The following is a 26335-nucleotide window of genomic DNA, read 5'->3' on the forward strand; positions in this document are numbered from 1 at the left end:
CACTTGTGAGGGAGTTCAAAACTAGAGGTCATAAATATAAAATAGTTGCTAATAAATCCAATAGGGAATTCAGGAGAAGTTTCTTTACCCAAAGAGTGGTAAGAATGTGGACTGTGCTACCACAAGGAGTAGTTGAGGCAAATAGCATAGATGCATTTAAGGAGAAGCTAGGTAATCACAGGAGGGAGAAAGGAATAGAAGGGTATCCTTCTAAGGTTAGATGAAGTAGGGAGGGAGGAGGCTCGTGTGGAGCATAAACGCTGACACAGACCAATGGGCTGAAAGGCCTGTTCCTGTGCTGTAGTTTCAATTTAACTCGATGTAGGTATGCCCAGCCCCAAATGGACAGAAATGTCATAATCTCACAGATCCTTTAGTGTCTTTGGACTCAGTTTGAAAATCTATGGTGCAGTGAGGGTGCACGTATGGAGGCATTGTTGTTGGTGACCTTTATGGAGTGGGGGGGGGGTGCACTCGGGTGAGGATGCAATTGGGTTTGGTTACCCCCTCTCCATATTCCAGGGTTTTGGAACAAGATCTTGCTTCCTTTCACTGTTTCACTTGGATGGGCTGGCTTCTCTTTTACGAAGGGTGGGGGAGGGGATGTTTTAGGCTATCCTATTGATGCTCATCTCTTGGGACAAAGGAACCAGATTGCCTGGTACTTTCCCAGTTTGAAGTGAAATGTATTTTCCATTTGGTCAGATCAGCATCTAACCATGCTAGAGGCAGCAGAAGCAATTGACAACATTGGTGAGTATTTGACTGTGTCGATGAAGCTGAGCGATCAGTTTTTTTGGGAGGGACTCATGGGAGCAGGTAATGGATCTGATGGAGGCGATGGAACTAATTGGAGCTGACGAGGAGATGGGTTAGAAAGGACAACATGTATTTTCCATTTGGTCAGATCAGCATCTAACCATGTGTAGGGGTGGGGTGGAGACAATGGGTTGGGGTTTGACCTGGTAAACTGGAGGTATTTGAGAAAACTGAGCTAATAGCCTCAATTTTGGAGACGAGGAAGTCCATGATCTTGCATTTTGCTGAGGTGAGCATAGAGGAGCTGAGGAAGTGAAGTAAAGGGAGGTGGTTTATGTTGGAGAAGAAGGATTTGGGTTATTTGTATCCTATAAGATGATCTGGAGTAGTGAGAGAATTTGGCTGCTGAGGAAGAAGTGATATTGCGAGTTAAATCAGATCTGGCGATGCGTGGTCAAATTGTTTTTGCACCATGTACATTCAAGCTTGCAGCCCTTGACATCTTAAGTAGAAGGGGACTCTGTTCTATGTAATGAAATGGAGTATGCAATATAAAGAGGGCCATAGGATTAATACAGTTAAGAAAAGTTTGATAACTGAACTGTTATGGGCAGGCATGAAACATGGTAATGGACCTCTTTGGGGAATATGCATTATGCAGTTTGTAATGATTGCTTTGGGCCCATATGATGCATCAGCCTGGTTTTTATTCAAGTTGAAATCTCTAATTACATTGAAAGGAAGAGATGAAAACATACTGAATAAAATGTCTTGTGGACTAGTGGGAAGAAATTACATTCCAAATGAGTATGTGTCCCGCATGAAAGACTAAAAGCAGTGGGAATTTAAAATAAACCTGAATATGAAGGAAAGGAAGCAGTGGGTAATTGTTGGGGGAATGATGGGTTGTGGGGGGGTGGTAGAGTATAGAATGATGTGCCCTAGGGATTGATGCTGGGACCCCAACTGTTTCTATTCTACATTAATTCTACAATTCAGAAACCCAATTGTAAATTAACAACATTTGCAGATACTAAGAAAACAAGCTATAAAACTTAGAAATAGTGTGGATAAAATCTATAAATGAAACAAATAGTGGCAGATTAAATTCAATACAGAGAAGTGCAAGGTACTACATGTTGAAAGGAAAATGGGTGTTATAGGAACGCCGTGCTTGGATAGTTAAAGGTGAATTTGAAAGGGATCTGGGGATGATCATAGATTCAATAGTTAACATGCTAAATTACTGTGGAACAGCAACAAACAAAAGCAAATAGAATACAATTATTATATTAATCCATCAGAAAAATGTAATTGGGGGATGCCATGCTAAAACTGTATAGTGCCCTAGTTAGACTACGCTGTAAGTATTGTGTTCAGTTTTGGCACCAAGATATAAGGGAGACATTCAAACCACAGAGTGCAAAGAAGAGCTTTAAGTCTGATCACTGAAAATCATGCAACATAATCCTATATCATCAGATTTAGGATTGGATGGGGAAAGCCCTTGCGAGTACTTGGTTAAAATATGAAGATGTTAAGCGATAGAGGAAATACTAATGCATTATTTTTAGGAATAATTTTTCTCCTATGGTCAGGGAATATGAGGGAGCTATGATGGGCATGCTGAGCCTGTCCTGGGATGGAGACAAGCTCATCTCTTTTCCCCCCCCCCCTCCCCCCGACCTCTCTGTCTTCCTTTCTGTATTGGTTGTTTTTCTTTGTTTTATGGATCTCTTAGAAAGGTAGATGTAGGGGTTTACTGCATTTGGAGTTCATTTTCCATTCCAGGATAAATGTTGGCCAGGATACTAGCTGAACTCCACTGCTCTTCTTTGAATAGTGGCATGGGACCTTTTATGCCCAACTCAACAGGCGGATGGTACCTCCAGCAGTGAAGCACTCCTTCCCAACCACAGTGAAGTGGTAGCCTAGATTATATGCTGTAATCAATAGCAGGGCTGAAAAACCCACCACCTTCTGGCTTGGATGAGAGAATACTATCACTGAGCGAAGTTGACTCTGGAATAATCTAATATTATTCCCTAATTATTCATATTTTGTTTGCTCTCCTTATCAATTAATTTTGAAATTTCATTAATATTCGGCTTGCAATTCTGTTTACTTTAGTACTCTAATTATCTCTTGATCCATTCTGTTAGTTGTGCAAAATTACATTTGTCTTTTGTATTTAACGACCTGTTGATTTGTTTTAAAATTATGTGCATATCCCTTACAGCATAAATGTGACTAAATTTGACTTTTTTAAAATTAAAGCAATCACTATATTTTCAAAAATAATAGGAAGGGTTAAAGAAAATTAGAGTGAAGTATGGACCATATGTGGAGATGGGAGAAAAGGAAAATAGTGAGCTGTGAAATGGAGGGATGGTGCAGAGCATTTGGCTGCACTGGAAAGTGGTGCAGAAGGAGGGATCATGGAAGACCTGTAATTGAGAGTGGGGAGCATTTAGAGGGTGAGTAGAATGAGGGGGCTCAAATTCAGAAGGAGAATGCAGTGAGTGGGCTTCGATCATGAGTGAGTGTGGTTTGAGTGAGGCCTATGATTAGGAAGAGCAAGCTTGGGAACAAGAATAAAATAGGTTGGGGCTGAGGTCTTGAGAGTGGTAAACTTTGGGATTGGGGTTGCTGTAGAGTGGGAGCATGAGGATGCAGGGGTATTCATTGTCTGGAATCATGTAGTTGTTTCTGGGAGTTCTACTTTGATTGCCTGCTTATGTTGCATGAACCTCACAGTAGAACTGTGCTTTTTCTATATGCCTTGTGACTGTGGCTGAGCCACATGGTGGCTGGTGGCAGTGAAAGTGGAGTTTCTTAGCTCAGAACATTAGGTCACAGCTGTGCTGTGAATGACCAGGGGAGGGTGTACTTAAGGTCGGGGTTGTTCCTGAGGGCCACAGCAGGATGCATCTAGCCATACATGAAAGGCAAGGGAATTTGGAATGAATCGAAGACGGGGAATGGATACATTTGTGATTTTTCAACTATTGAACTTTTTTGTGTGCTTCTTGTTAGAAATTCTATTTTTAGGGGAGCTGACATTAGCTGTATCTCAATTTCCCTCCCTCCTGCTGCAATCTGATTGGGTAGAATTTGTTTTGGTAGTCAATCCTGACTGACTACCCCCAACTGGGTGTGGCAATCTTGTATCCTTTCGCTGGTTATTAATGTCACCCCTGTGGATGTTGACAGCTGGTATAATTGATGTAGGCTTGTTCTCCAGTTACTCCATGGGAACAATGGGACCTCGACCACATGTACATAAACAAACCAAAAACAGCTAGGTTACAAAACTGGGCACTGCGACTCGTGCAAAAGCAAGCCAGTGGTGCATATCACAAATCACAGCAGTACACTGTAATAAAATATTAAATATGGGTATCGCTGTGTAATTTGCTTCAATTAAATGAACCAGCTCTTTGTTCCGAAACCCTGGCAATCCTACCAGTGCGATGACAGGAATGCTTAATAAAGCTAATTAATATATTTACACCAGGCACAAGTTTGAGTGGTCAGAAGTTGGGTGGGTAAGTGATCGAGGAGCGAGTGGTGGGTCTCTTAGAAGTGATGAGCTTGGAGAGGATTGTGGGCAAAAGTACAGAGCAAAATACTGAAGTGTATAATAAAAACAGAAAATGCTGGAAAAGCTCAGCAAGTCAGGCAGCATCTGTGGAGAAAGAAATAGAGTTAACATTTCAGGTCGAAGACCTTTCATCAGAACTGTAAGATGTTAAAGTTTTTAAGCAAGCACAGAGCCAGGGAAAGGTGGGAGGGGAGGAAAGGAAAGAACAAATGGGAAGGTCTGTGATAGGGGAGAGGGCAAGAGTGATTCAATGACAAAAGGTCATTGATGGTGCAAGGCAAGGGGGGTGGTAATGGGACAAGTTAAGAAACAAAAGATCAGTCTACAGTAGCTGTAAATAGCAACAGCAAAACCATAACCAGCAGCTGCAGTCCAATAAATTATATAAAAAACATTTACAAAAAAAAATGGGAGCAGTGGTTATGATCTGAAGTTATTGAAATCAGTGTTGAGTCCGGAAGGTTGTAAAGTGCCTAAACGAAAGATGAGATGCTGTTCCTCGAGCTTACGCTGTGCTTCATTGGAACAGTGTAAGAGGCAAAGGACAGAGAGGTCAGAGTGGGAGTGGGACGGGGAATTAAAATGGGAAGCGATTGGCAGGTCAGGGTCATGCTTGTAGAGGTGTTCGTCAAAGCGATCACCCAATCTGTGTTTGGTCTCCCCACTGTAGAGGAGACTGCATTGGGAGCAGCGAATACAGTATACTAAATTGAAAGAAGTACAAGTGAACCGCTGTTTCACCTGGAAGGAGTGTTTGGGGCGTTGGATGGTGGGAAGGGAGGAGCTGAAAGGGCAGATGTTGCATCTCCTGCGCTCGCACGGGAAGGTGCAGTGGGGAAGAGAGCGGGTGTTGGGGGTGATGGAAAAGTGAGCCAGGGTGTCGTGGAGGGAGCATTCCCTTCAGAATGCTGGGAGGGTAGGGGAAGATGTGTTTGGTGGTGGGATCGCGGTGGAGGTGGCGAAAATGGTGGAGGATGATATGTTGAATGTGGAGGCTGGTGGGGTGTAGGTGAGGCCAAGGGGGACAATATCATGGTTCTGGGAGGGAAGGGAAGGGTGGGGGCAGACCTGCGGGCAAAAAGATGGATACAGTTGAGGACCCTGTCAACTACAATGGAGGGGAAGGACGGCTTGCGGGCCCTCCACTTCTTCCTTGGAAGGAGGCCCAAGCAGTCCCCTTCCACCACCACCCTCCTCCGCCTGGCTGAACTTGTTCTTACATTGAACAATTTCTCCTTTGACTCCACTCATTTCCTCCAAATAAAAGGTGTCGCTATGGGAACCGATATGGGTCCCAGCTAGGCCTGCCTTTTTGTGGCGTATGTGGAACATTCCTCGTTCCAGTCCTACTCAGGTTTCCTCCCTCACCTCTTTTTCCGGTACATTGATGACTGTATCGGTGCCGTTTCCTGCTCTCGCCCCAAACTGGAAAATTTCATCAACTTCGCTTCCAGTTTCCACCCTTCCCTCGCCTTCACATGGTCCATCTCCGACCCTTCCCTCCTCGACTTCTCTATCGCCATTTCTGGGGATAGGCTGTCAACTAATATCTATTATAAGCCCACCAACTCCCACAGCTACCTTGATTATACTTCCTCCCATCCCGCTTCCTGTAAGGTCTCTATTCCCTTCTCCCAGTTTATCCATCTCTGTCGCATCTGTTCTGATGATGCCACCTTCCACACCAATGCTTCCGATATGCCGTCTTCCTCAATCGAGGATTCCCCTCCACTGTAGTTGACAGGGCCCTCAAATGTGTCCATCCTATTTCCTGCAGTTTTGCCCTCACCTCTTCCCTTCCCTCCCAGAACCATGATGGGGTCCCCCTTGTCCTCAATTTCCACCCACCAGCCTCCACATTCAACGTATCATCCTCTGCCATTTCCGCCACCTCCAGTGCGTTCCCACCACCAAACACATCTTCCGTTCCCCTCCCCTTTCATCATTCCGAAGGGACCGCTTCCCCCGCGACACCCTGGTCCTCTCTTCCATCACCCGCAACGTCTGCAGATCATCCCACACCACCTTCCCGTGCGAGCGCAGGAGATGCAACACCTGACCTTTCACCTCCTCCCATCCCACCATCCATGGCCCCAAACACTCCTTCCAGATGAAGCAGCGGTTTCCTTGTACTTCTTTCAATTTAGTATACTGTATTCGCTGCTCACAGTGCGGTCTCCTCTACACTGGGGAGACCAAACGCAGATTGAGTGATCGCTTTGCTGAACACTTCCGCTTTGTCCACAAGTGTGACCCTGACCTGCCGGTCGCTTGCCATTTTAATTCCCCGTTCCACTCCCACACTGACCTCTCTGTCCTCGGCCTCTTACACTGTTCCAATGAGGCTCAACTTAAGCTCGAGGAACAGCACCTCATGTTTCGTTTAGGCACTTTTCAACCTTCCGGACTTAACATTGATTTCAATAACTTCAAATCATAATCACTGCTCCCATTATTTTTGTAAAAATTTAAAAAAATTATTTATTGGACTGCAGCTGCTGGTTATGATTCTGCTCTTGCCATTTACAGCTTCTGTAGACTGATCTTTTGTTTCTTAATCTGTCCTATTACCATCCTCCTTGCCTTGCACCATCATTTTTTTCATTTAATCACTCTTGCTTTCTGCCCTATCACAGACCTTCCCCTTTGTTCTTTCCTTCCTGCCCGCCCGTCCGTCCCTCTCCCCCACACCCCCCCCCATTTCCCTCGCTCTGTCCTTATTTAAAGATTTTAACTCTTCAACATTTTCCAGTTCTGATGAAAGGTCTTCGACCTGAAACGTTAACTCTGTTTCTTTCTCCACAGATGCTGTCTCTCTTGTTGAGCTTTTCCAGCATTTTGTGTTCTTATTTCAGATTTCCAGCATCCGCAGTATTTTGCTTTATATTTACTGAAATGTATGGATGTAGTAGCTCATTCTTCGGCGAGGTCAACTGAAAATAGTGCATGAGACATAGAAGACTGCTACTGCAGATTAAATCAGTTTGATGAATAAATCTGGTGAAAATGGACAGCCTTTCAGACATGTAGGCAGTCCACAGCTCTGTTTGCAGAATAAAGCTTGGACACTTTACATGACTCACTGTCTCCTGATAATGAAAGCTGCCGACCCAGTTTATGCTAGAGTTCTTGGCAGGTATTTGATCAGTATAGATTACTGTTCGTGCGTGTGCACTTTGATTTAAATTATTGTATGATGTGTATGTCATGTAGACATGTTAGTACACATTCTGTTATTGCAAACTCTTAAATATATCTGGTCCCAGTTGTACTTTCATTTTAACTGGTAAAATAAATCAATGTTTTATTAGATGAACCCCTGGCTAAAAGGACTGATTTCTTATGTGACAAGTTTGTTATAATGTGATCTGACTGTTTATAATACATCACCTATCCTCTCCCATTATCTATCTTATTGCACAGAGGATAGTTGTAGTATGTAGCCAGGGTATGGTTTATACTACCTGTAAATCGGGTGTAGAGGCTACGCTCAGGTACTGATGCCTTAAAAACCTGTGGGTTTGATATCTGCAATCTTTTACTGTTCATTCACCCAGCATGCAATATGTGCATCAATTTTATGGTTCCTGGAGGAACTTTATAGCAAAGTCTCGAGGATAATATTTTTGTCCTGATTTGCACATGGTTTATACTAGTGATTTAATGGGCTGTAAAGAGGGGGAAGAAAGGCTGCTGATACGTATGAGAAGAAAAAAGGAAAGACTTACATTTATATAGCGCCTTTCACGACCTCAGGGCGTCCCGAAGCGCTTTACAGCCAACAAGTACTTTTGAAGTGTAGTCACTGTTGTAATGTAGGAAACGCGGCAGCCAATTTATGCACAGCAAGGTCCCACAAACAGCAAGGTGATAATGATCAGATAATGTGATTTTTTTTCAATGATGTTGGTTGAGGGATAAATATTGGCCAGGACACCTAGGAGTGCTCCCACACACTTCTTTGAATAGTACCATGGCATCTTTTTGATCCACCTCAGAATGTAGACATTGACATATAAAGCATGACTGAACAATCATGACAAGGATAGACTGGTTATTATGCGCAGGAAGTGTGCCATATGGAAGACTTTGAATATTGTAGATATATAAAAATATAATCTTTGGGGCAGGGTACATTATTAACATGTCTCTATAGTGATGCCACATCACTGTATGAAGTCCTACTTTTAATTGTATTTACTGGGTCCCTACTTTTCAGGAATTTAATGTTTTAATTGCTGACTTGATTAAATCAAGAAAGATGAAAACTTTTTTGTATATTAATTATACTTATTTCTTTGTTTCAATAGGATAATGATGTGATATACTACAATGCAAAAGATGACCTTACGAGTGTAAGTATGAGTCAAACCAGTGGGTTTGAATCACACAATGTTCCTAAAGAGAAAAGAAGGCTTATTTTGTTAAAAATCAAAAGTGTGCCTGAACTTCCACAACCAATTCCATTTTTTGAAAAAGCTGTGCTCGTCCCACCCACCTCTTGAAAGGGAGACACTCTTCCATGTGCCCTGTTCAGTAAGGTATGGTTTAAGCAAGAACGTAACTTTTTAAATCAGCAGCAATAATGAAGAATAAGAAATTGAAAATATACTTTACTGTAATTGTTGATGATCTTAACATTGATCATGCAAGAGTCTTGGAGTTAATAAAGAATAAAGCATTTTAAAGAGTGGTGCAAATTACTTTGGTAGAGCTAAAATAAAGTTCTGAGGTTTTTCCTGGTGCTATAATTCTCTACTGTGCTCACTGTTTTCTTTATTTAGGGCCCCTAATGTGGCTAGTTTCAGTGACTCTCGCTGACTTAACCAGTTATTTCCTCTGTTGGGGTTGCTACAGAATGTGCTGTGCATCCTATGCTGTTCATCCTAAGTGTGATTGAAGGTGACACTGGAGGCGTATAAATGCCTGAGATGGTCCCAATACTTGATGGTCATCATTTATGTGGTGACTTGCATACAAACAAAAACTTAGTAAATTCCGATATTACCCATTAGCGGGGGAATTTCCTGTGTATTTGTGCCCAGAGACACGTGCAATCGGACGTAAAGCAAATACCTGGCGTAAACGATCAAGGAAACTTGGGCGCAAGTGCGTTACACACGTAATTACACTACGCCCTAATTTCCTTGCTGTTTATGCCCGTTTATTGATCCCTGTCCCCCGAACGCATCTTGGCTCATTGTAATAGCTCTGTCCCAGGCTAGAGAGCAAAACACGTGAATTTCCTGCAATTATGCAAGCTCAAAACGGGCCTAAACTTAAGCTCAGAATTTTAGGCACAGCAGGAAATAGTCATTTTTCTAGTGTTCCATTGCTATTTTTTTGAGCAATTTTAAAATATTTATTGTCACTGAGACCTGCACTGTGTTTTCTGTTTCTTTGAATGTATTTTTATGGCAACAGTATAAGTCACATTAAACATTTTTCTTAAACATGCTGTGCCCAATGTACATCAATTTGAAACTTTGATGTGAATTTGGCACTTTCCTTGGGCCCAGATTGTTTACGCCCATTTTTATGTTCCAGTCTACGCTAATGAGATTGGCAGGAAATTTGGGTGTAAATAGACATCAACAAAATGGGCGTAATTTCAGGTGTAATTTCCTGACTTCGCCCCCACAGGAAATTCCACCCCAGTATCAATTCTGGTTGGTATATTGAGCACTGTTAAGGAGGGAAGCAATAAATGTCCCAAGCAGCCCTTAGTATATGACAATTATGTGACAAACACTTTGAGAACTGCATGTTTAAATTAAGTTATTCTCTTTAGTAACAGTGTTCATTATTACAGGTTTTAAAGCAACACTACGGATTCAGGAGGTTCCAGGTTATGTGGATTTATTAGATCATAGATCTAGTGAATTTAGATTACAGTTAGATTTAGAACTCTTAAAAGGTAGAACAGCCTACAGTTTTTTATTTAATTCTGAAGTACTTCCCAGAATTATTTTGATGGAGCTGCATTCCTTTCTATATGAAAGCTTAATTTCCCACCCCCTCCTGATTTTCTCTTCTCCAGTCCTGGATGTGCTGACTCTTGCTTGGGGTATGATTCCATGGGTCCCACAATCATCCAAGTGCCTATTCTTCATGTGTGAGTCTTGCAGTGAGTTTCGGCAAGCTATTTGACTGATAATGGCATCACATCAGAGCCCCAATCCTGTCAGGTAGAGTGATTTGACATAATGGTAATCCTGGTACCTCTGTACCTGCAACGTGTGCTGCCTGGGAAATGGAGTCAGGCTGGGCATAAGCAGGAACGTTTAAAATTCTGGTGGAATAAAACACATTTTAACACATTTTTGTCTCTTTAATTGATACATTGTTTGGTGGTAGATTGTTGCCATCAATGCCAAATTAAGGAATGCAGGTCCTACTCTAAATAAATCCTACTCCAATTGAGATTTCTTAAATGTTTGTTTTTATTTTGCCTAACTGGGAACACTGGCTAACATTATTGGACAGCTTTAAATGTAAGCAAATGTGATAAACCCAGTAATTAAAGAGTATTGGAGACCATTCTTTTCCATGTATCTTTTAAATGATGACTGTTTTGGGGAGGAAACTTAGAATTAACTGATGAAGAAAAACTGTGAGGTCTTGCAGCTTTAAGGAAAAACAACTGTGTAGATTTAGTTGTTTTTTTGTAATTTGAACTATTTGGCTGCTATGTTTATTCATATCAATTTTGACGGTTAAACACAAATAACTTTTATTTTACCAACATGTTTGTGCTTTTATAATTCCTGAAAATATTCCCTTTACAAGGATCGACTTTTTTTTATCAGCAGACCAATCTGTGATTTTGACACTTTAAAAATGATCCAATCCTGACACGGAATTTGTAGGTAGATTCTTTGCTGGATTACTGCAATATTTGGCTTCCACCACTGTAAAAGCCGCAGCTGGCTAAAGGACAAAAATAGGCTACAACCTTCTACTTAAGTTCAACCTCACTGAAATATGGTGTTTTTAAAATCATAACTTCCCTTCCCTACTATTGTATCTGTGGAGGCCTATTGAAGGAAATGTATAAAAAGTTGAGCAAACTCTGCAATTACTATTTCCCATTAGAGAGTGTGGGGGGGAGAGAGATCTGGGAATGAACTGCAGCTTTGGGCAAATTTCTAAATTCTTATTTGTGTGGACTAGCACCTTTAATGGAGCTCCCGCATTGCAACAAAATATTTTATGGGAAGCCAGTAGCAACATAAAGCATACTGATTTCAATAAACATTGCATTCCCTTTAATATCCAATTGTAGCACAAGTATGAAACTTGTGGCTGCATGACTTATTGCAAGACTTTTTGAGTCATATGTAAAATGTTTTTCAAAGTGTGACCCGAACATTGTCTTTCAGCTGTTAAGCTGTCTGAGAAAGGAACTTAAGAAATGGAATCCTATTACATTCTTTCTGGTCTTCATATTTTGGGGTTTGCACTTTGTTTCTGCTCACTGTTTCCGCCTTGACCAGTGTTTAAAGTTTATTTGGATGTTTCAATTTGATTTAAATAAAATATTAAAAGTAACATATTGGCCATTTCATTTCCTTGCAATGAATTTGTGTTAACGATGTCACAATCAATAACCATTGTGAGTGTCCTTCCGAATTGACGAGGAGCTAGTCACTACCAGTACAAAACTAACCCCAAATGGTATAAAATCCCCGGTACAATATTGGTAATTATCAGCGAAGTCCAAAATTGAGAGAGTTGGTTGTAGTAAAGGTTACAAGGATGGGGTTGAAGATTGAAGGGAGTGGGATATGACAAATGGCTGAGGAAACCCCTTCTGAATAAATTCCACATTAACCCTTTGCAGTCTGGCTGAGATCAAGAGCTCTCTTTGTGGGGAAATCCCAGGCATGAACCTACACCATACCATTCCAATTTGAAACCCAGTTACACTTCTCGCTGTTGCAAGTAGGGTGATTTTTTTTCAAAGAGGTTGATGATCTGAAATGGATGTTTAGTTTTCATGGATTTTTTTCAGTGGAAATAATGGAAAGAATGCTTTGTTTGCCTATATTTAAGGTGTGATTAAGATGTTATCATCACTTTCAAAATGGGATCTGACTAACACGTAATTTGATGTCAGTTTCCTGTCGAAGGCAAGCAAATCTGCCTTGAGATACTCTCCACTTAAACTCGTGACCTGTTTTGCTGACTGCCAGCAGTATGAGAAAATGTAATTCAGTGACTAATGGCTGAGTTTGAATAGATGAAGAATTTAATCTGGAGCCCATTTCCTAAGGCGGTTTTCAGTGCCATTTCAGATTGCATTTCAGTTCACTCTGGAGACAATTCTGTTTCTTTTGAATTTTAATTGTATTCACAAGACGAGGGACCATTTTGTACAACAGTGCACCTTTTGGAATGCATTCTCATGTCATAAATCGCTCAACAAGTGAAAAGTGAATGGCTTGCATTTTACTGAAGATTACTTGTATTTCCGTGGAGGTTCTTCCAATCTCCTGCTGGAACCTCAGCGCAATCCCCAGTGAAAGAGTACAAATGACTATTTGTTCTGTTTCTCTGGGGTTTCAGCCAAAGTTATGGTGGGAGATCGGGGAACCCCTGTGGAAATTCTACCCCACTGTCTTTACAGTTCAGCTCAGCTCAGCTTTCTCTTCTAGCTAGTTGGCATAGACCTAAGATTATATTTAGTGAGGTCACTTGTGAATATTGTTTGCCATAAAACTTAATGTTGACACTGATTATAATTGTGAAACTGCTGAGAACTCCCGTATAGTTGAATAACTAAAAGTACCCAGGACCAGTTCTCTCCGACTCCCCCATTCTCCGACTCCCCCATTCTCCGACTCTCTCTGTCTTTACCTCATTCTACCTCTCTAAATCTATCAAACTAAATAGAGCGCTATTATTTAGTGAGTATCTTGTCTGTTACACTTTGGGCAACACGCTACTTTATATGCAAATTTCTTACATTAGCTAAGATTTTGTAATCATAATACAGCAACAAATCAGAACCGAGGAGGTGGACAACACGTGTATCAAAATAAAAAATGTATCTATATACCTCCTTTCATGACTTCAGGACGTCCTAAAGCACATTACAGCTACTGAAGTGTAGTCACTATTGTAATGTAGGAAACGGAGCAGCCAGCTTGCACTCAGCAAGTTCCCACAAACAGCAATGAGATAACGATCAGACAACCTGTTTTTGTGATGTCAGTTGAGGAATAAACGTTGGCTAGGACACCAGAACACAACTGCTCTTCTTTGAATAGTGCCATGGGATATTTTTATGCCCACTTGACAGGGCTTTGATTTAACATCTCAACCGAAAGATGGCACCTCCAACAGTGAAGGATTGCTTCAGTATTGTGCTGAAGTGTCAGCCGAGACTATGTGCTCAAGTTTCTAGAGTGGGGCTTGGACCCACAACCTTCTGGCTCAGAGGTAAGAGTGCTACCACTGAGCCACAGCTGACATCTGAGTATAATCACTACGATAACTACTGTATGTATTTAGGGATAACCATTTTAATCAAGGCCCACTTTGGATTTGAATCTACCTGCCAAGATTTGGAACATCCAACTCCAAAACATGTGGAATAGATTTCTATGATTAATGTGAGGACCGCTATTTAGGTTCAGGAGCATCAGATTCGGTGGAAAGATATCACCCTAGACCACCAAGGAAAGCAGGTGCCATGGATGATATCTTCCTAGGCTGCAATGGAAATCAAATGCCATCTGGATTTGCAGAAGAATTAAGACACTTTGGATGGTTAGTCCCTGTACCAATAGGGAAATCAAACAACAATTTGCACTAATTTAGTACCTTTCAGATAACAAACATCCGAAGGTGCTTCACAGGAGATCAAAAGACACCAAGCTGGAAATGGAAGAGAAATTACAGTATATGATCATAGGCACTGTCAAAGACGTAGATTTTGAAGAGGCTGATTTGTAGTCTAATATGAAGTCCCCCAGTAACAGATAAGGATATTGCACAAATGCTTCCTGAATTAACTTTACGTATTCCTGTTCCACAAGAAAAATCATTGATTGTTTCTTTTACTGTTTTTTCTGTTAGTTTGGAACTTCTACAGACTTTTTTTGAAAAAGCAAGGAAGGTGGCTGTAAAAGTATGCAATGAGAACATGCTAACATCATCCGATTACAACAAATCAAATAATGAGCAATCAGTGAGATCTACAACAACTATCATTTATATAGCATCTATATATTGGCAAATGTCCTAAGATGCTTCACAGGGGTGTAATCAGACAAAAATGGATGTCGAGATAAAGTAGGAGATGTTTGGAGGGATAACTAAAAGCTTGGTCAAAGAGATTGGTTTTAAGGAGGGCCTTAGAGGAGGAGAAGGAGGTGGAGAGGATTTGGGGTTTAGCAAGGGAATTCCAGAGCAAGGTGCCTAGATGACTGAAGACATGGCCGCCAATGGCGTCATAAAGAGAGGGAGGGATACACAAAAGGTCAGAGTTAGAGGAATGGAGATTTTGGGGGTTTTAGGGCTGGATGAGGTTACAGAGATAGAGAGGGTCAAGACAGTAGTGGAGAAATTAATGGGTCTAAACGCCAACAAATCCCCTGGACCTCATGGCCTATATCCTAGGGTTTTAAAAGAGATGGCTGCAGAGATAGTGGATGCATTGGTTTTGATCTTCCAGAATTGCCTAGATTCTGGAATGGTCTCCGTGGATTAGAAGGTGGCAAATGTAACACCGCTATTCAAGAAAGGATTGAGAGAGAAATCAAGGAACTGTAGGCCAGTTAGCCTGACATCAGTAGTAGTGGAAATGCTAGAATCTATTATTATGGACATAGTAACCAGGCACATAGAAAATCATAATATGATTAGGCAGAGTCAACACAGGTTTTATGAAAGGGAAATCGTGTTTGATAAATCTATTAGAGTTTTTTGATGGTGTAACTAGCAGGGCAGCTCAGGGGAGACCAGTGGGTGTAGTATATTTAGATTTTCAAAAGGCATTCGATAATGTGCCACACAAGAGGTTGTTACAAAAGATTCGGGCTCATGGGATTGAGGGTAATATGAATGGATTGAGGATTGGTTAATGGACAGAAAACAGAGAGTAGGAATAAACAGGTCATTTTCGGGTTGGCAGGTTGTAACTAGTGGGGTGCCACAGGGATCAGTGCTTGGGCCTTAGCTATTTGCAATATATATCAATGACTTAGATGAAGGGACCGAGTGTAATGTATCCAAGTTTGCTTACAATACAAAGCAAGGTGGGAAAGTAAGCTGTGAGGAGGACACAAAGAGGTTGCAAAGGGTTATAGATAGGTTATGTGAGTGGGCGAGAAGGTGGCAAATGGAGTATAATGTGGGGAAATGTGAAATTATCCACTTTGGTAGGAAGAATAGAAAAGCAGAATATTTTTTAAGAGACTAAGAAATGTTGGTATTCAGAGGGATTTGGGTGTCCTTCTACACAAATCACAGAAAGTTAACATGCAAGTACAGCAAGCAATTCGGAAAGCAAATTGTATGTTGGCCTTTATTGCAAGGGGGTTGGAGTATAAGAGTAAGGACGTCTTGCTACAATTGTACAGGGCGTTGGTGAGATCACACCTGGAGTACTGTGTACAGTTTTGGTCTCCTTATCTAAGGATGGATATACTTGCCTTAGAGGCAGTGCAATGAAGGTTCACTAGATTGATTCCTGGGATGAGAGGGTTGTCCTGTGAGGAGAGATTGAGTAGAATGAGCCTATACTCTCTGGGGTTTAGAATGAGAGGTGATCTCATTGAAACGTATAAAATTCTTAGAGAGTTTGACAGGGTAGATGCTGGGAGGCTATTTCCCCTGGCTGGAGAGCCGAGAACTAGGGGTCATAGTCTCAAGATAAGGGGTCGGCCATTTAGGACCGAGATGAGGAAAAATCTCTTCACTCAGAGGGTTGTGAATCTTTGGAATTCTCTACCCCAGAGAGCTGTGGATGCTCAGTCTTTGAGTAGATTCAAGACTGAGATTGATAGATTTTTGGACTCTAGGGGAATCAAGGGATATGGTAATAGGGCAGGAAAGTGGAGTCAAGGTCAAAGATCAGCCATGATCTTATTGAATGGCGGAGCAGGTTCGAGGGGCCATGTGGCCTGCTATTTCTTATATTCTTATGAAGCGATTTAAACACGCGAATAAAAATTTGAAGCGTTGAGGGATTGGGAGCCAATGTAGGTCAACAAGGACAGGGGTGATGATCTATCAATAAAAGTAAAAGGTCAATCAATCCAATCACTCAAAATAAATTATAGAATTTTTTTTCGGATACCATTTTGTTTTTTCTGCCTGTCAACTACTATACAGGTAATAAATATAATTCATAACATAAAAAACCTGTAAAAAACATAAATATCTTGTAGAAAATATTTCAAATTATTCATAGAATTGTCCACCCCTTATTGGAAATTACATTTTGCTCTTGAGGCTTAAACTGGAGCATGGCACTGAGGCCAATGGTTGTGTTCTTTGGATGGCTGCTTTCTAGCCTCCTGGACTATGATGTGGTAAGTTTTATTTTAAAAAGCCTGTCCCTCCCTGCCTGGAGTGCTGCACTGATGCTGTTGTACCTGCATTGAGTGCTTCCCCATCTGACTTGGCCCATCATGATCTGTCCAGCATATGCTGATCTGTCTCTGGCTGGTCCATCCGACCCCTGGCTCATTCCTGGCCCAAAGCTAGCTTTCTCCATTTTGTTCATCTGTTCTACAGTATTTGCTGATTTATAGTGATAAAAGTCAGTGGAAGAATCGATTAGAGTGGAGAAAACCAGCTATGGACCAGGGCAGTGATTCTTACCCTAGTGCTTGTCAGCCCACCTGCTTTTCTGCCCTGTCCAAGTGCCTGCCAGCCTGATTGCTTACTCGTCCATCTGCTTCAAGTGCTTCCCATTCACTTGCTTACTCACCCGCCCGACCTTTGGTGCTTCCTCGCCTGCTTGGCATCTGGTGCCAAATACTGTCTGGCCCACCCGTTCTCTCAGCTGTTCTGAGTGCTTCCCAACTCAATGAGAGCTGAATGAATGAGAGGAAGTGCAGGAGTGAGAGAAAATGAGAATTGAAAGCAAGGGAGCAAGCAAAAGGTGAAAGAGAACTCCAGAACACCTGAGTACCTTCCATCCCCGTCTTCCAACAGTGTGACCTCTGATTCACTGCTAGTTTTTATTAGAGATTCCTTATTGGGCAGCAGTAAGCTGCATTTGTACTTTCTCTACACAGATCTCAAACAAGGCAACATCTTTAATGTCACCTTAATTTTCTTCTGCAATCACTGTTATGATTCGCTAATTCCAGACAGATATTGTATCATTGCATCGTTAGTACTGGAATTCACTTGAAATCCTCCCCAAAGGCAAAAACTGCAGCCAGCTGGTAAACAGGAAGGCCCATTTGATTTTAGATCTAAGAATACAACCAATGTGTCCTCCGTTTTAGGTTTCTTCCTCCCCCCTTGTTTGTCTCTGCTCCCATGCCCTATGTTTTCTTTTGCCAAGAGGGTGGGAATGCATTCAATTACCTGTTTGCTGCACAATTAGTTGCTAAGACATGCATCAGTACTCTTTGTAATTGGGTAAAAATGACACATTATGGATGGCTCCTTATTTAAATGGTAGTCTTCCCCCTATTTAAGCCAAAAGGCTAAACATATATTTTTTTGATGTCAACATAAAATGATCCCCAAGTTGGAAAATCTTTTAATTTTTTGTTTTTTAATAGGAAAAATAAAAGTGCAACCATGTTTGTAAATTTGTAAAATTTTAGCTTGTTCTAAAATTTTCTTTTTGTTGTGGTTTTATTGGCGTTTAAAAAAATTCCATCTATATTGCTTTTTATGCATTGTTATTGTCCAACTAGCAGGTTGATATGAGACTAGTATTCATGGGTAAATGAGCCTGTTATATCAATAAAATTCAGGCATTAACAACATTATAAAATGATCAAATTGCAGCTGTGGCGTACTTACTCGTATAATCTAATAATCATACCCAAAGTACAAGATTCTGTCAGAGATTCAGAGCTGTCAAATGTTCACTCTTTGATTCTTCTTCCCCCTAAAGTCTGAAAGAAATGAAAGCCGCCCAAGGATCAAACCTGATTTTCAGTTAAACCAAGCCTTCCGTCGCCGTGTGGACTTCAACCACACAGCTGTCCACATCCCCACAGACATCTACGAGGGCTGTAAGTATTCTCTGCTCTTTGTACTCTAACATTTTTTAGAAGCACTGAATTCTCTTTGGTATACGAGTGCTCCCCTTGAGCAGTTTCAGTTTAAAATGGCAGGCGTCAAGTGTACAATGTGTGACACATTACAAGAAGGCTCTGTTTGAAAGAGAGTGTAGCAGTATTTTAATTCAAGCTTAATACTCCAAATAGAAATAATTTTTCAGCATGGACTTTGGAGGACATTAGGGAGATTATTGAAGAAAACACACCTGCAATAGAAACTGTTGGCCTTCGGGTTTAAATACTTATTATTTGGATTATGAAGGTTGTCTGATTTTTAGAGGAGACTGAGCAGAGCTTTAAAACTGGGTGACATAAAATTGCACAGTAAATGTGCTTGATGATGTCTAAAATGAATGGAGATAGTCATCTTGAACACTTCCATTGCCATAAGCTTTTGCCGTTTTCAGGAACCAATGGTATTTAACACAGATAAATCAGTTTTCCACTTAACTTGCACTCTAAGATAATGATGCCTTCAAATGTGTGCTTCATGTGACATTGTGCACTGGTGCTTTTCTCATATGCCCTACATGTTACTTACTAGGCTTTGGTAATAGAATCTGATTTAATGTCTCCTAATATTTTATCCAATTGTCTCTATATGAATTCCCATTCAATACCTATGTTCATCTCTGACAGACAAACAAGTAATACTTGGAGAATGTCCCATTGGAGTGAAAAATCCTAATGCTTCTTTCATACTGCAGTGTGGAGTGTGCAATGCTGGTTGTTTTGCATTACAAAACAAATGAGATGTATTTTCACATCTTCAAATACTGTATCCAACTTTTTCTCTCAGTATTTCTGAACACTGGAACACAATCCACATGTAAATGTAAAAGTGTCTGGAAATCATTGGCCCAGATTTTACTGTAGCAGGGCATCTAATGGCATCTGCCGTTAGTTAGACTTGCCCTTGTGCGTTTAGGTTTTTAATTTTTGCGTGGTAAATTGCTTGAAGGTGTGAGCTGATAACGTTGCAGTGAGGGAAACAGGGCATTTGGGACCTGAGTGAACAGGGCAAGCAACTGTGTATCTCCTTAATCAATCAGATTGAAGGATTGTGAAATTAACAGTGCAAGGACTGAGGAGGAAGTGTAAATTAGAGTGGGTGAATTCAATGTTAAAACAGGTACAGAAAGAGAGGGAAAGAAAGATTGGATTAAGAGAGATAATAAAGAGACGGAAAAGTCAAAAAAAGGTTTTAATTTAAAATTTTACATTTTTAAAAAATCTCTAACAACAATTAAAACCTGAAGGAATGAGACTCCACACTTGTAATAGTTAATTTTCAGTGCCAGAGAGGTTAATAGGCAGTAATTAACTATTATCATGTCATTAAAAGAGTACGTACACTGGAATGGACAAGACTTAACTTTCTGTGGTGAGTTTAGTTTGTATCTACCGCACAAATACAGCAATTTCACGGCATTCAATGTATTTCAATGGTGAGGCAGACTGTGAGATGCCGTTTTCGCGAAGCTAAGGCGGAGCATCACAACTCGGACAGCAACTTTTGGATTTTTGAATTTAACCGTGCTTCTGCCCCTTGCCTGAAGTTGCTGTAACATTTGCGCATAAATAACGGTGAGTGCCATTAACCTCACAGTTATTTTGACAGCAAAATCATTCTTATCCTACTCAATTTGGAAGTTGCAGTGTCCAAATATTTTGTTTGCAAAATGCAGGATATGAACTATTTGCTGTGTTGGGAATTGAGAATGTTACCCAGGGTGTGATTTGAAACCTTATATAATATTTTTGTACAAAATTTTGTATTTCTTTGTAACGAATACACCAGCAATACGCTTCAGTACAGCCACTCAGTGAGAAATTGCTGATTTTTTTGTGGTTTTGCTACTTAGCTTGCTTTATACTACAATTGTAGCATTGGTGCAAAGGAAAACCACAAATACCATTTGCTGATCAGTAGTGCAAGGCTTGAGCCTTTCCAAGTAACTTTGAATAATCATTGCCTCTTCTACATACGTTGTGTTCCCACACAATTTTGTGCCACCTTTGAAATAATTTACGGAGGCTATGAAAATTCGTGGTCTGAGGACTGATCCTTCTAATGCTTCACTAATCACTCCTTCCTAACATGAATAATGATGACATTCTACAGTTCTCAATCCACTTCACTATGTCTATATTAATTCTATGAGACCCTACTTTGCTGTAAGGAGTCAATAATGTGACCTCCGGTGTTGTGCATGGGACTGGCTCCCTTTATTATGAGACACTGATCCTATAGAGTGACCGATGTACTCTGTTGATTTCCCAGGATGCAAGACATATTTGGCTGTATTCATGTGGCAAAAGTGCCCCTAACCCCACTTGTGAACAGTCAGGGCTACCACTCCATAATTAGGTAGTTACTTTACAGCCATTCAAACAGAATCTTGCATGTGAATGCCCATTACCCTGACAGCTCCCATGGCTCCTTCACCCTATGGCATCCCATAGAGCTGCTGTTACATGAAAGATCACAAAGATTACAGCCTGCTGGGGTCTAAGGATTCTGCTACCAGTTCCCCACCTGCCTTAATACTTATTGGGTATATGCCAAGGTGTTTCAGTTTATTAATAAATGTGAGTACAAATATCTATCTTTGTTACATATTTCCAGGGGATCCCTGCAGGGCATAAAATTTAATAATGATTTACTTGCCTATTTTCTGCTGATATCGAGATTTTGTGCTTGTCCCCTTAAAATAAAATTGATTTCAGTAAACTAACCTGGATGAATTGAAGGTACTTAGCAGATGCACGGCAATGAGGCTGTACTATTTTCAATTGGTGCAAAGAGCTTGTTTTGCTTTCTGTTGAGATACCTAACTTTACAAGGAATGAGGTTGGTCTGAAGTAGATTTAGAAAGTCTACATGCCATTATCTCTACATGAAAAATAATGATCAGACAGCTGTGCCTGTCTTTTTTTTATATAATCCAACGTGTTTCCATGACCCCTTGGATTTCTGATACAGTTGTTTTTCTGATCACCCCTTACTGTAAAAAAAATTTTGCAAATCCTTAATTTGGTTTTTGTTTTCAACACACTCTCCTCCCCACTCCCAGCCTCTGAAAAACACTGCAGTTTGTTTTCTGTACATTTCTTAACTTCTCTGTCCTTGGTAGAGATCATTGGCCTGGCATTTGCTGCAACGGCATTATTGGCGACGATTACCATAAGTAAGACCGTTGTTCACCCCGAATGTCCAAGGCCAATCTAAAGCCAACATTTGCTGGGAAACTCATTATCATACACCACAGCGATGATAGAGGCAATCCAAGGCACTCAGACGTAGGTCAGATGTATGCACAGGTCAGTTCCATCTGGCCAATGTTTGATTGCTCAGTATTCAAAGGCGGAAAGGATAAATAAATTAACCACAGCACCAGCAAGATAAATCTGAGCAGTGGAGATTGGTTGATTTTTGTTGTTGTTGAATTACTCTTCCAAACATTTGCAAAGTTAATAACATAAGCTATTCCTTCCATGATGCTGTGAAGTATTTGGATTTTTAAATTCAAATGTAACAAATACACTTAAAATATAAAAATCACCTTGAGCTGTCCACCTACAAAAGGACAAACCTCTGCCCAGCGGAGTCAATGAGACTGTACCATGGCAGGTAGAGATCAGATTTGTATGAGCACTGCCTTCTGCACAGAATGGGTTAATAAACTGGAATCTTCTGGTGCTGCCTTTGAGCATTATCCAAGACAGGCTATTTATTGCTGCTATCGAAATACACAAGAGATTATACACAAGGCCTTGGAGAGGGTGCAGAGGAGATTTACCAGAATGGTACCAGGGATGAGGGACTTCAGTTAGGTGGAGAGACTGGGGTTGTTCTCCTTAGAGAAGAGAAGTTTAAGGGAAGACTTAATAGAGGTGTTCAAAATCATGAAGGGTTTTGATAGTTTGATAAGAACTGTTTCCACTGGCAGAAGACAGATTTAAGACAATTGGCAAAACAAATGAGGAGAATTTTTTTTTGAGTGGTGAGATGTTATGATCTGGAACACACTGCCTGAAAGAGTGGTGGAAACAGATTCAATAGTAACTTTCAAAAGGAAATTGGATATCGACTTGTAAAAGAAAGAAATTGCAGGGCTGTGGGGAAAGAGCAGGGGGGAGTGGGATTATATGGTTAGCTCCTTCAAAGAGCCAGCACAGGCGCGATGGGCCAAATGGCCTCCTTTTGTGCTGTAAGAGTCCATGATTCAATGCAATCGGATGAGCTTAGCTTTTCAAACATTTTGCATTATTTTCTAAATGTTTAAACAGTAGGCCGAAGTATTTATTGATTTTGGTTCCGTTCTTGGAATTTCTGAAGGTCTAGAAATTTGCTGGAGAATTTCAATCCCAAACCCGTTGATGAACTGCTAAGCTGAACTCCCATTCTACTTATTATCCTGAGACACATAAACATTTAGAAATACCACAACCCAATGGCATTGTTTTCCGACTATGTGTATACCCAGTGAGAGTATACACAAGAGGGTAATGAATATGTGGAACAGGCTGCCCAGGGAGATGGGCAAAATAGATAGTGTCAGCAAATTCAAGAAGCTGCTGTACAGTTTTTTGATGCAATAAGCAATTTTGAAGGATATATGAAATAAAATATAGTGTGGTACTTCTGAATATTGGAACCGATCAAACAGTCAGAATTGGCCTTTTCCAGTCCTGCTAATAGGAGACTCAGTCTGCTCATGGGACCTGCCTTTATGATGTGAGCACAAGTCAAAAGTGTGGTCGAAAGCCTGAATTGTAACACCTGGATTTATACATCTTATCAAAAATATGAGCCAGAATTACTTAAACAAATGTAGTTCATCCTCCCAAATGTAACAATTCCCACTTCATTTCCAGATGTTTAAAATGACATAATAATCATTAAGATAATCGTTTGACCCTTCCTTGACCCTTTCACATTCAATTTCATATCAGGCTATTTACTGTACCTTGGTGGTCGATAATAATTACCTTTTGACTGGTATTTTACCATTGTTTTCATTGTGAAGTTCAACCCAAATCAATTTCTGTTTTACCCCCTAAGGACATGTCTGCCCTCTCACAGCTTGCATACTGTATCATCCCTGACCAACAAGGCTTTCTCCTCTCTCCCTTACAACTCAATATTTTTAAAACTTTCCCTTTCAACAAAGCCTTGTTTCATTTAAGCCTGTTATATGGCTATTCTTCCTATTTATACAATCGTGGCATTTTCATATCGCTCGCTATATTGGTGTAAAATACTTCATTTTCATTCTGATAACTTGTTTTTGCTTTTCCTCCCTGTTTTTTTATTTCACACTTAAAATAATATCTGACTCACATGCGTTGTCTGGTTTTCCTGTCTGAAAATTGACTTCTCAATATTTTTTCTCTCAATGGTCTGTATTCAAACTGTCACTCAATCCTTCATTTAGGTTCCCTGTTGCATTGTGAGCCTGAATGAACATTCTTGGTTTAGACGTATCTTGAAAGCAGCAAATTGTCTCCTCACATTTCCTGCAGATAGAATGTCTCCAAATTAACTTAACCAACACAATCAAGAAAGAGATGAACTGTTTATTCATTCATTTTCTATTTCTTGGACCTTGCTGTGCACAAATTGACTTCTATGTTTGCCTCATAACAACAGTGACTACACTTCAAAAAGTAATTAATCGGCTGTGAAGCATTTTGGGTCGTCCTGGGGACATGAAAGGTGCGATATAAATTAAATTTGTTCTTATTGCTTAAAGTGAAATCAAACGGTTTATAAAGAAGTCACGCCATGCTCCTTTTCTCCAGATATTTCTAAAACAAAATGAAATCCAGCCCATCATACATTAGCGGGTTCAATAGTTATTACACTTCATCTCCAGACACAGACCATCCATCGCCTCTGCTGACTAAGGGCTTTTACTTGGTTGAACCTGAGTTTTCCCTCAATATCCTTAAAGAAAAATTCTAGAAGATAGAAGGAAGGGTCTAAAAATAAGTACCAGTTTTTATGATTATCAGGATTCATTTTTAGTTGGGACTCAGAAATGTGTGTGTCTACATGTTGTTAAATAACTTGCCTAGGACGTGCAGTTCCTGTCCATAAACTTTATTGTTGTCACAATTTTTGATCAAGTTTTTATGTCAACATTTCCCATTAAATGTTGCCATTATCCATCTGTACTGTCATATGTGAAAAATGGCTTCACTGCACAAGTGTGGAGGGCATTAGTAATGAGGAACAACAATCTCTGAGCATTGTAGCTGCTCTTGCACAATGGAGGTCTGGTATTAGAGCTGGTAAATTACAGGAAAATAGCAATCAATTTACAAAGTTATAATTTTCAGAAAGTTCAGGAGAGCAATGTGAATGAATTATAATTAAATCATATTTCTATTATGTAATTTTAAATTACAATGCATTTTCTATTATTTTTTAAATAAATGCTACCAATCTTGCACAGGAGTGATGTCATCATAGTTAATGCTAAGATATGTAGTCTTTGGCTGGAATACTCGATGTGTAACAGTATGGTTAACATGATGGTAACTTTAAGTAGTGAATTTTCTAATTTTCTTCCTTAATTGACGCCAAAGGCTCCATAGGCAGTCAGAGCATTTAATAAGACTCAAGGGACTAAATTAATCAATTTTCTGCTTTGAAATGCAAATCCTAGTAGGTCAGTCATTTGTAGAGATCAACAAAGACTGTACTGCCTTGGGCAACAATAGTAATGTAGCTTTCATAATAACTTTGTATGGAATAATCCAGATTTCGCAGTAATAGTGATACTGTGGTTAGAAGTATCTGAAAAGAATATCGTTTATATAAAATAACTAAAGGAACATAGCAAGAAATTTAAAGACTCCACTTAAAAATTGTAAATGCAACTCTCCATGTGATGAAGTGTTCTCACTGGCCAGTATGAATAGCACAGAAACGTCTAGTTTACTGACTGAGGCGTACCAATTAATAGCACTGACACGCCATATAGTTTTATGTCCATATTTCTGATGCTTTGCAATGGATCCCTTCACAGTTCTATTAAGGCAAGAAAATAAGCTGTGACTTGTCCATTATCAAATAGAAGTAAGGAAATGCAATAAAAAGATGTCCGTGAACTCATCTGTATAATGTGTTGACATTTTTAATAAACTATATAATATACCATGACAAAGGCAGCACTAATGGGCCTATGTCGAACCTTGCTAAATTTATAATTATTTTGTCTGCTTTGGATTAAAAATTATGCTTAACAAATTGCTTCGCTGTGATTTTTTTTTCATCTAATTTGGACATTTATCCGACTTTACCCCTCAAATTTGTTCCTACTGTTTTTTTGACCTGCAACATTTTCCTGTCCTTCAAGATTAACTTTGTTCCTTGAGGGCAATTTTTCCTCATTAGTTTCTTTCTCCTTATGCTGCTGTCAATACACTAACTCTATTCCCATCCAATAGCACTAAACTTAGATTTTTAGTAAATACCATTTACTGCCTCATCATTCTCTTCCACAGGACACTTTAATGGATGCTAGGAATTATGGATGGGGACAGCTGCCAATAATTAAAGCTGTTTCGCCCACAGTGGATACTTTGTTTGGATATGTTTTGTGAGTGCTCATTGTTGCCATTTCAGTGGCTAAAATTATTACTTTTTTGGCAGCAAGTAAATTGGCATTCTTATCTAGCCTTTTGACTAGAATAACAA

General features: G+C 40.1%; 1 protein-coding gene across 3 annotated transcripts in view; it reads left to right on the forward strand.

Moving 5' to 3' along the window:
* LOC137341637 (voltage-dependent calcium channel subunit alpha-2/delta-1) overlaps nucleotides 1-26335 on the forward strand; it is a 588942-nt gene that overhangs the window by 236357 nt on the left and 326250 nt on the right. For 2 of the 3 annotated variants that reach the window (XM_068004938.1, XM_068004940.1), the window contains exons 5-6: nucleotides 8674-8718; nucleotides 18456-18576. In XM_068004938.1, coding sequence (XP_067861039.1) covers nucleotides 8674-8718; nucleotides 18456-18576 — 166 coding nt within the window. The remainder of the gene's footprint in view (nucleotides 1-8673; nucleotides 8719-18455; nucleotides 18577-26335) is intronic. The other variant, XM_068004939.1, reaches the window with a different exon arrangement.

This window comes from Heptranchias perlo, chromosome 24 (genome assembly GCF_035084215.1).
Source record: "Heptranchias perlo isolate sHepPer1 chromosome 24, sHepPer1.hap1, whole genome shotgun sequence".
NCBI lineage: Eukaryota > Metazoa > Chordata > Chondrichthyes > Hexanchiformes > Hexanchidae > Heptranchias > Heptranchias perlo.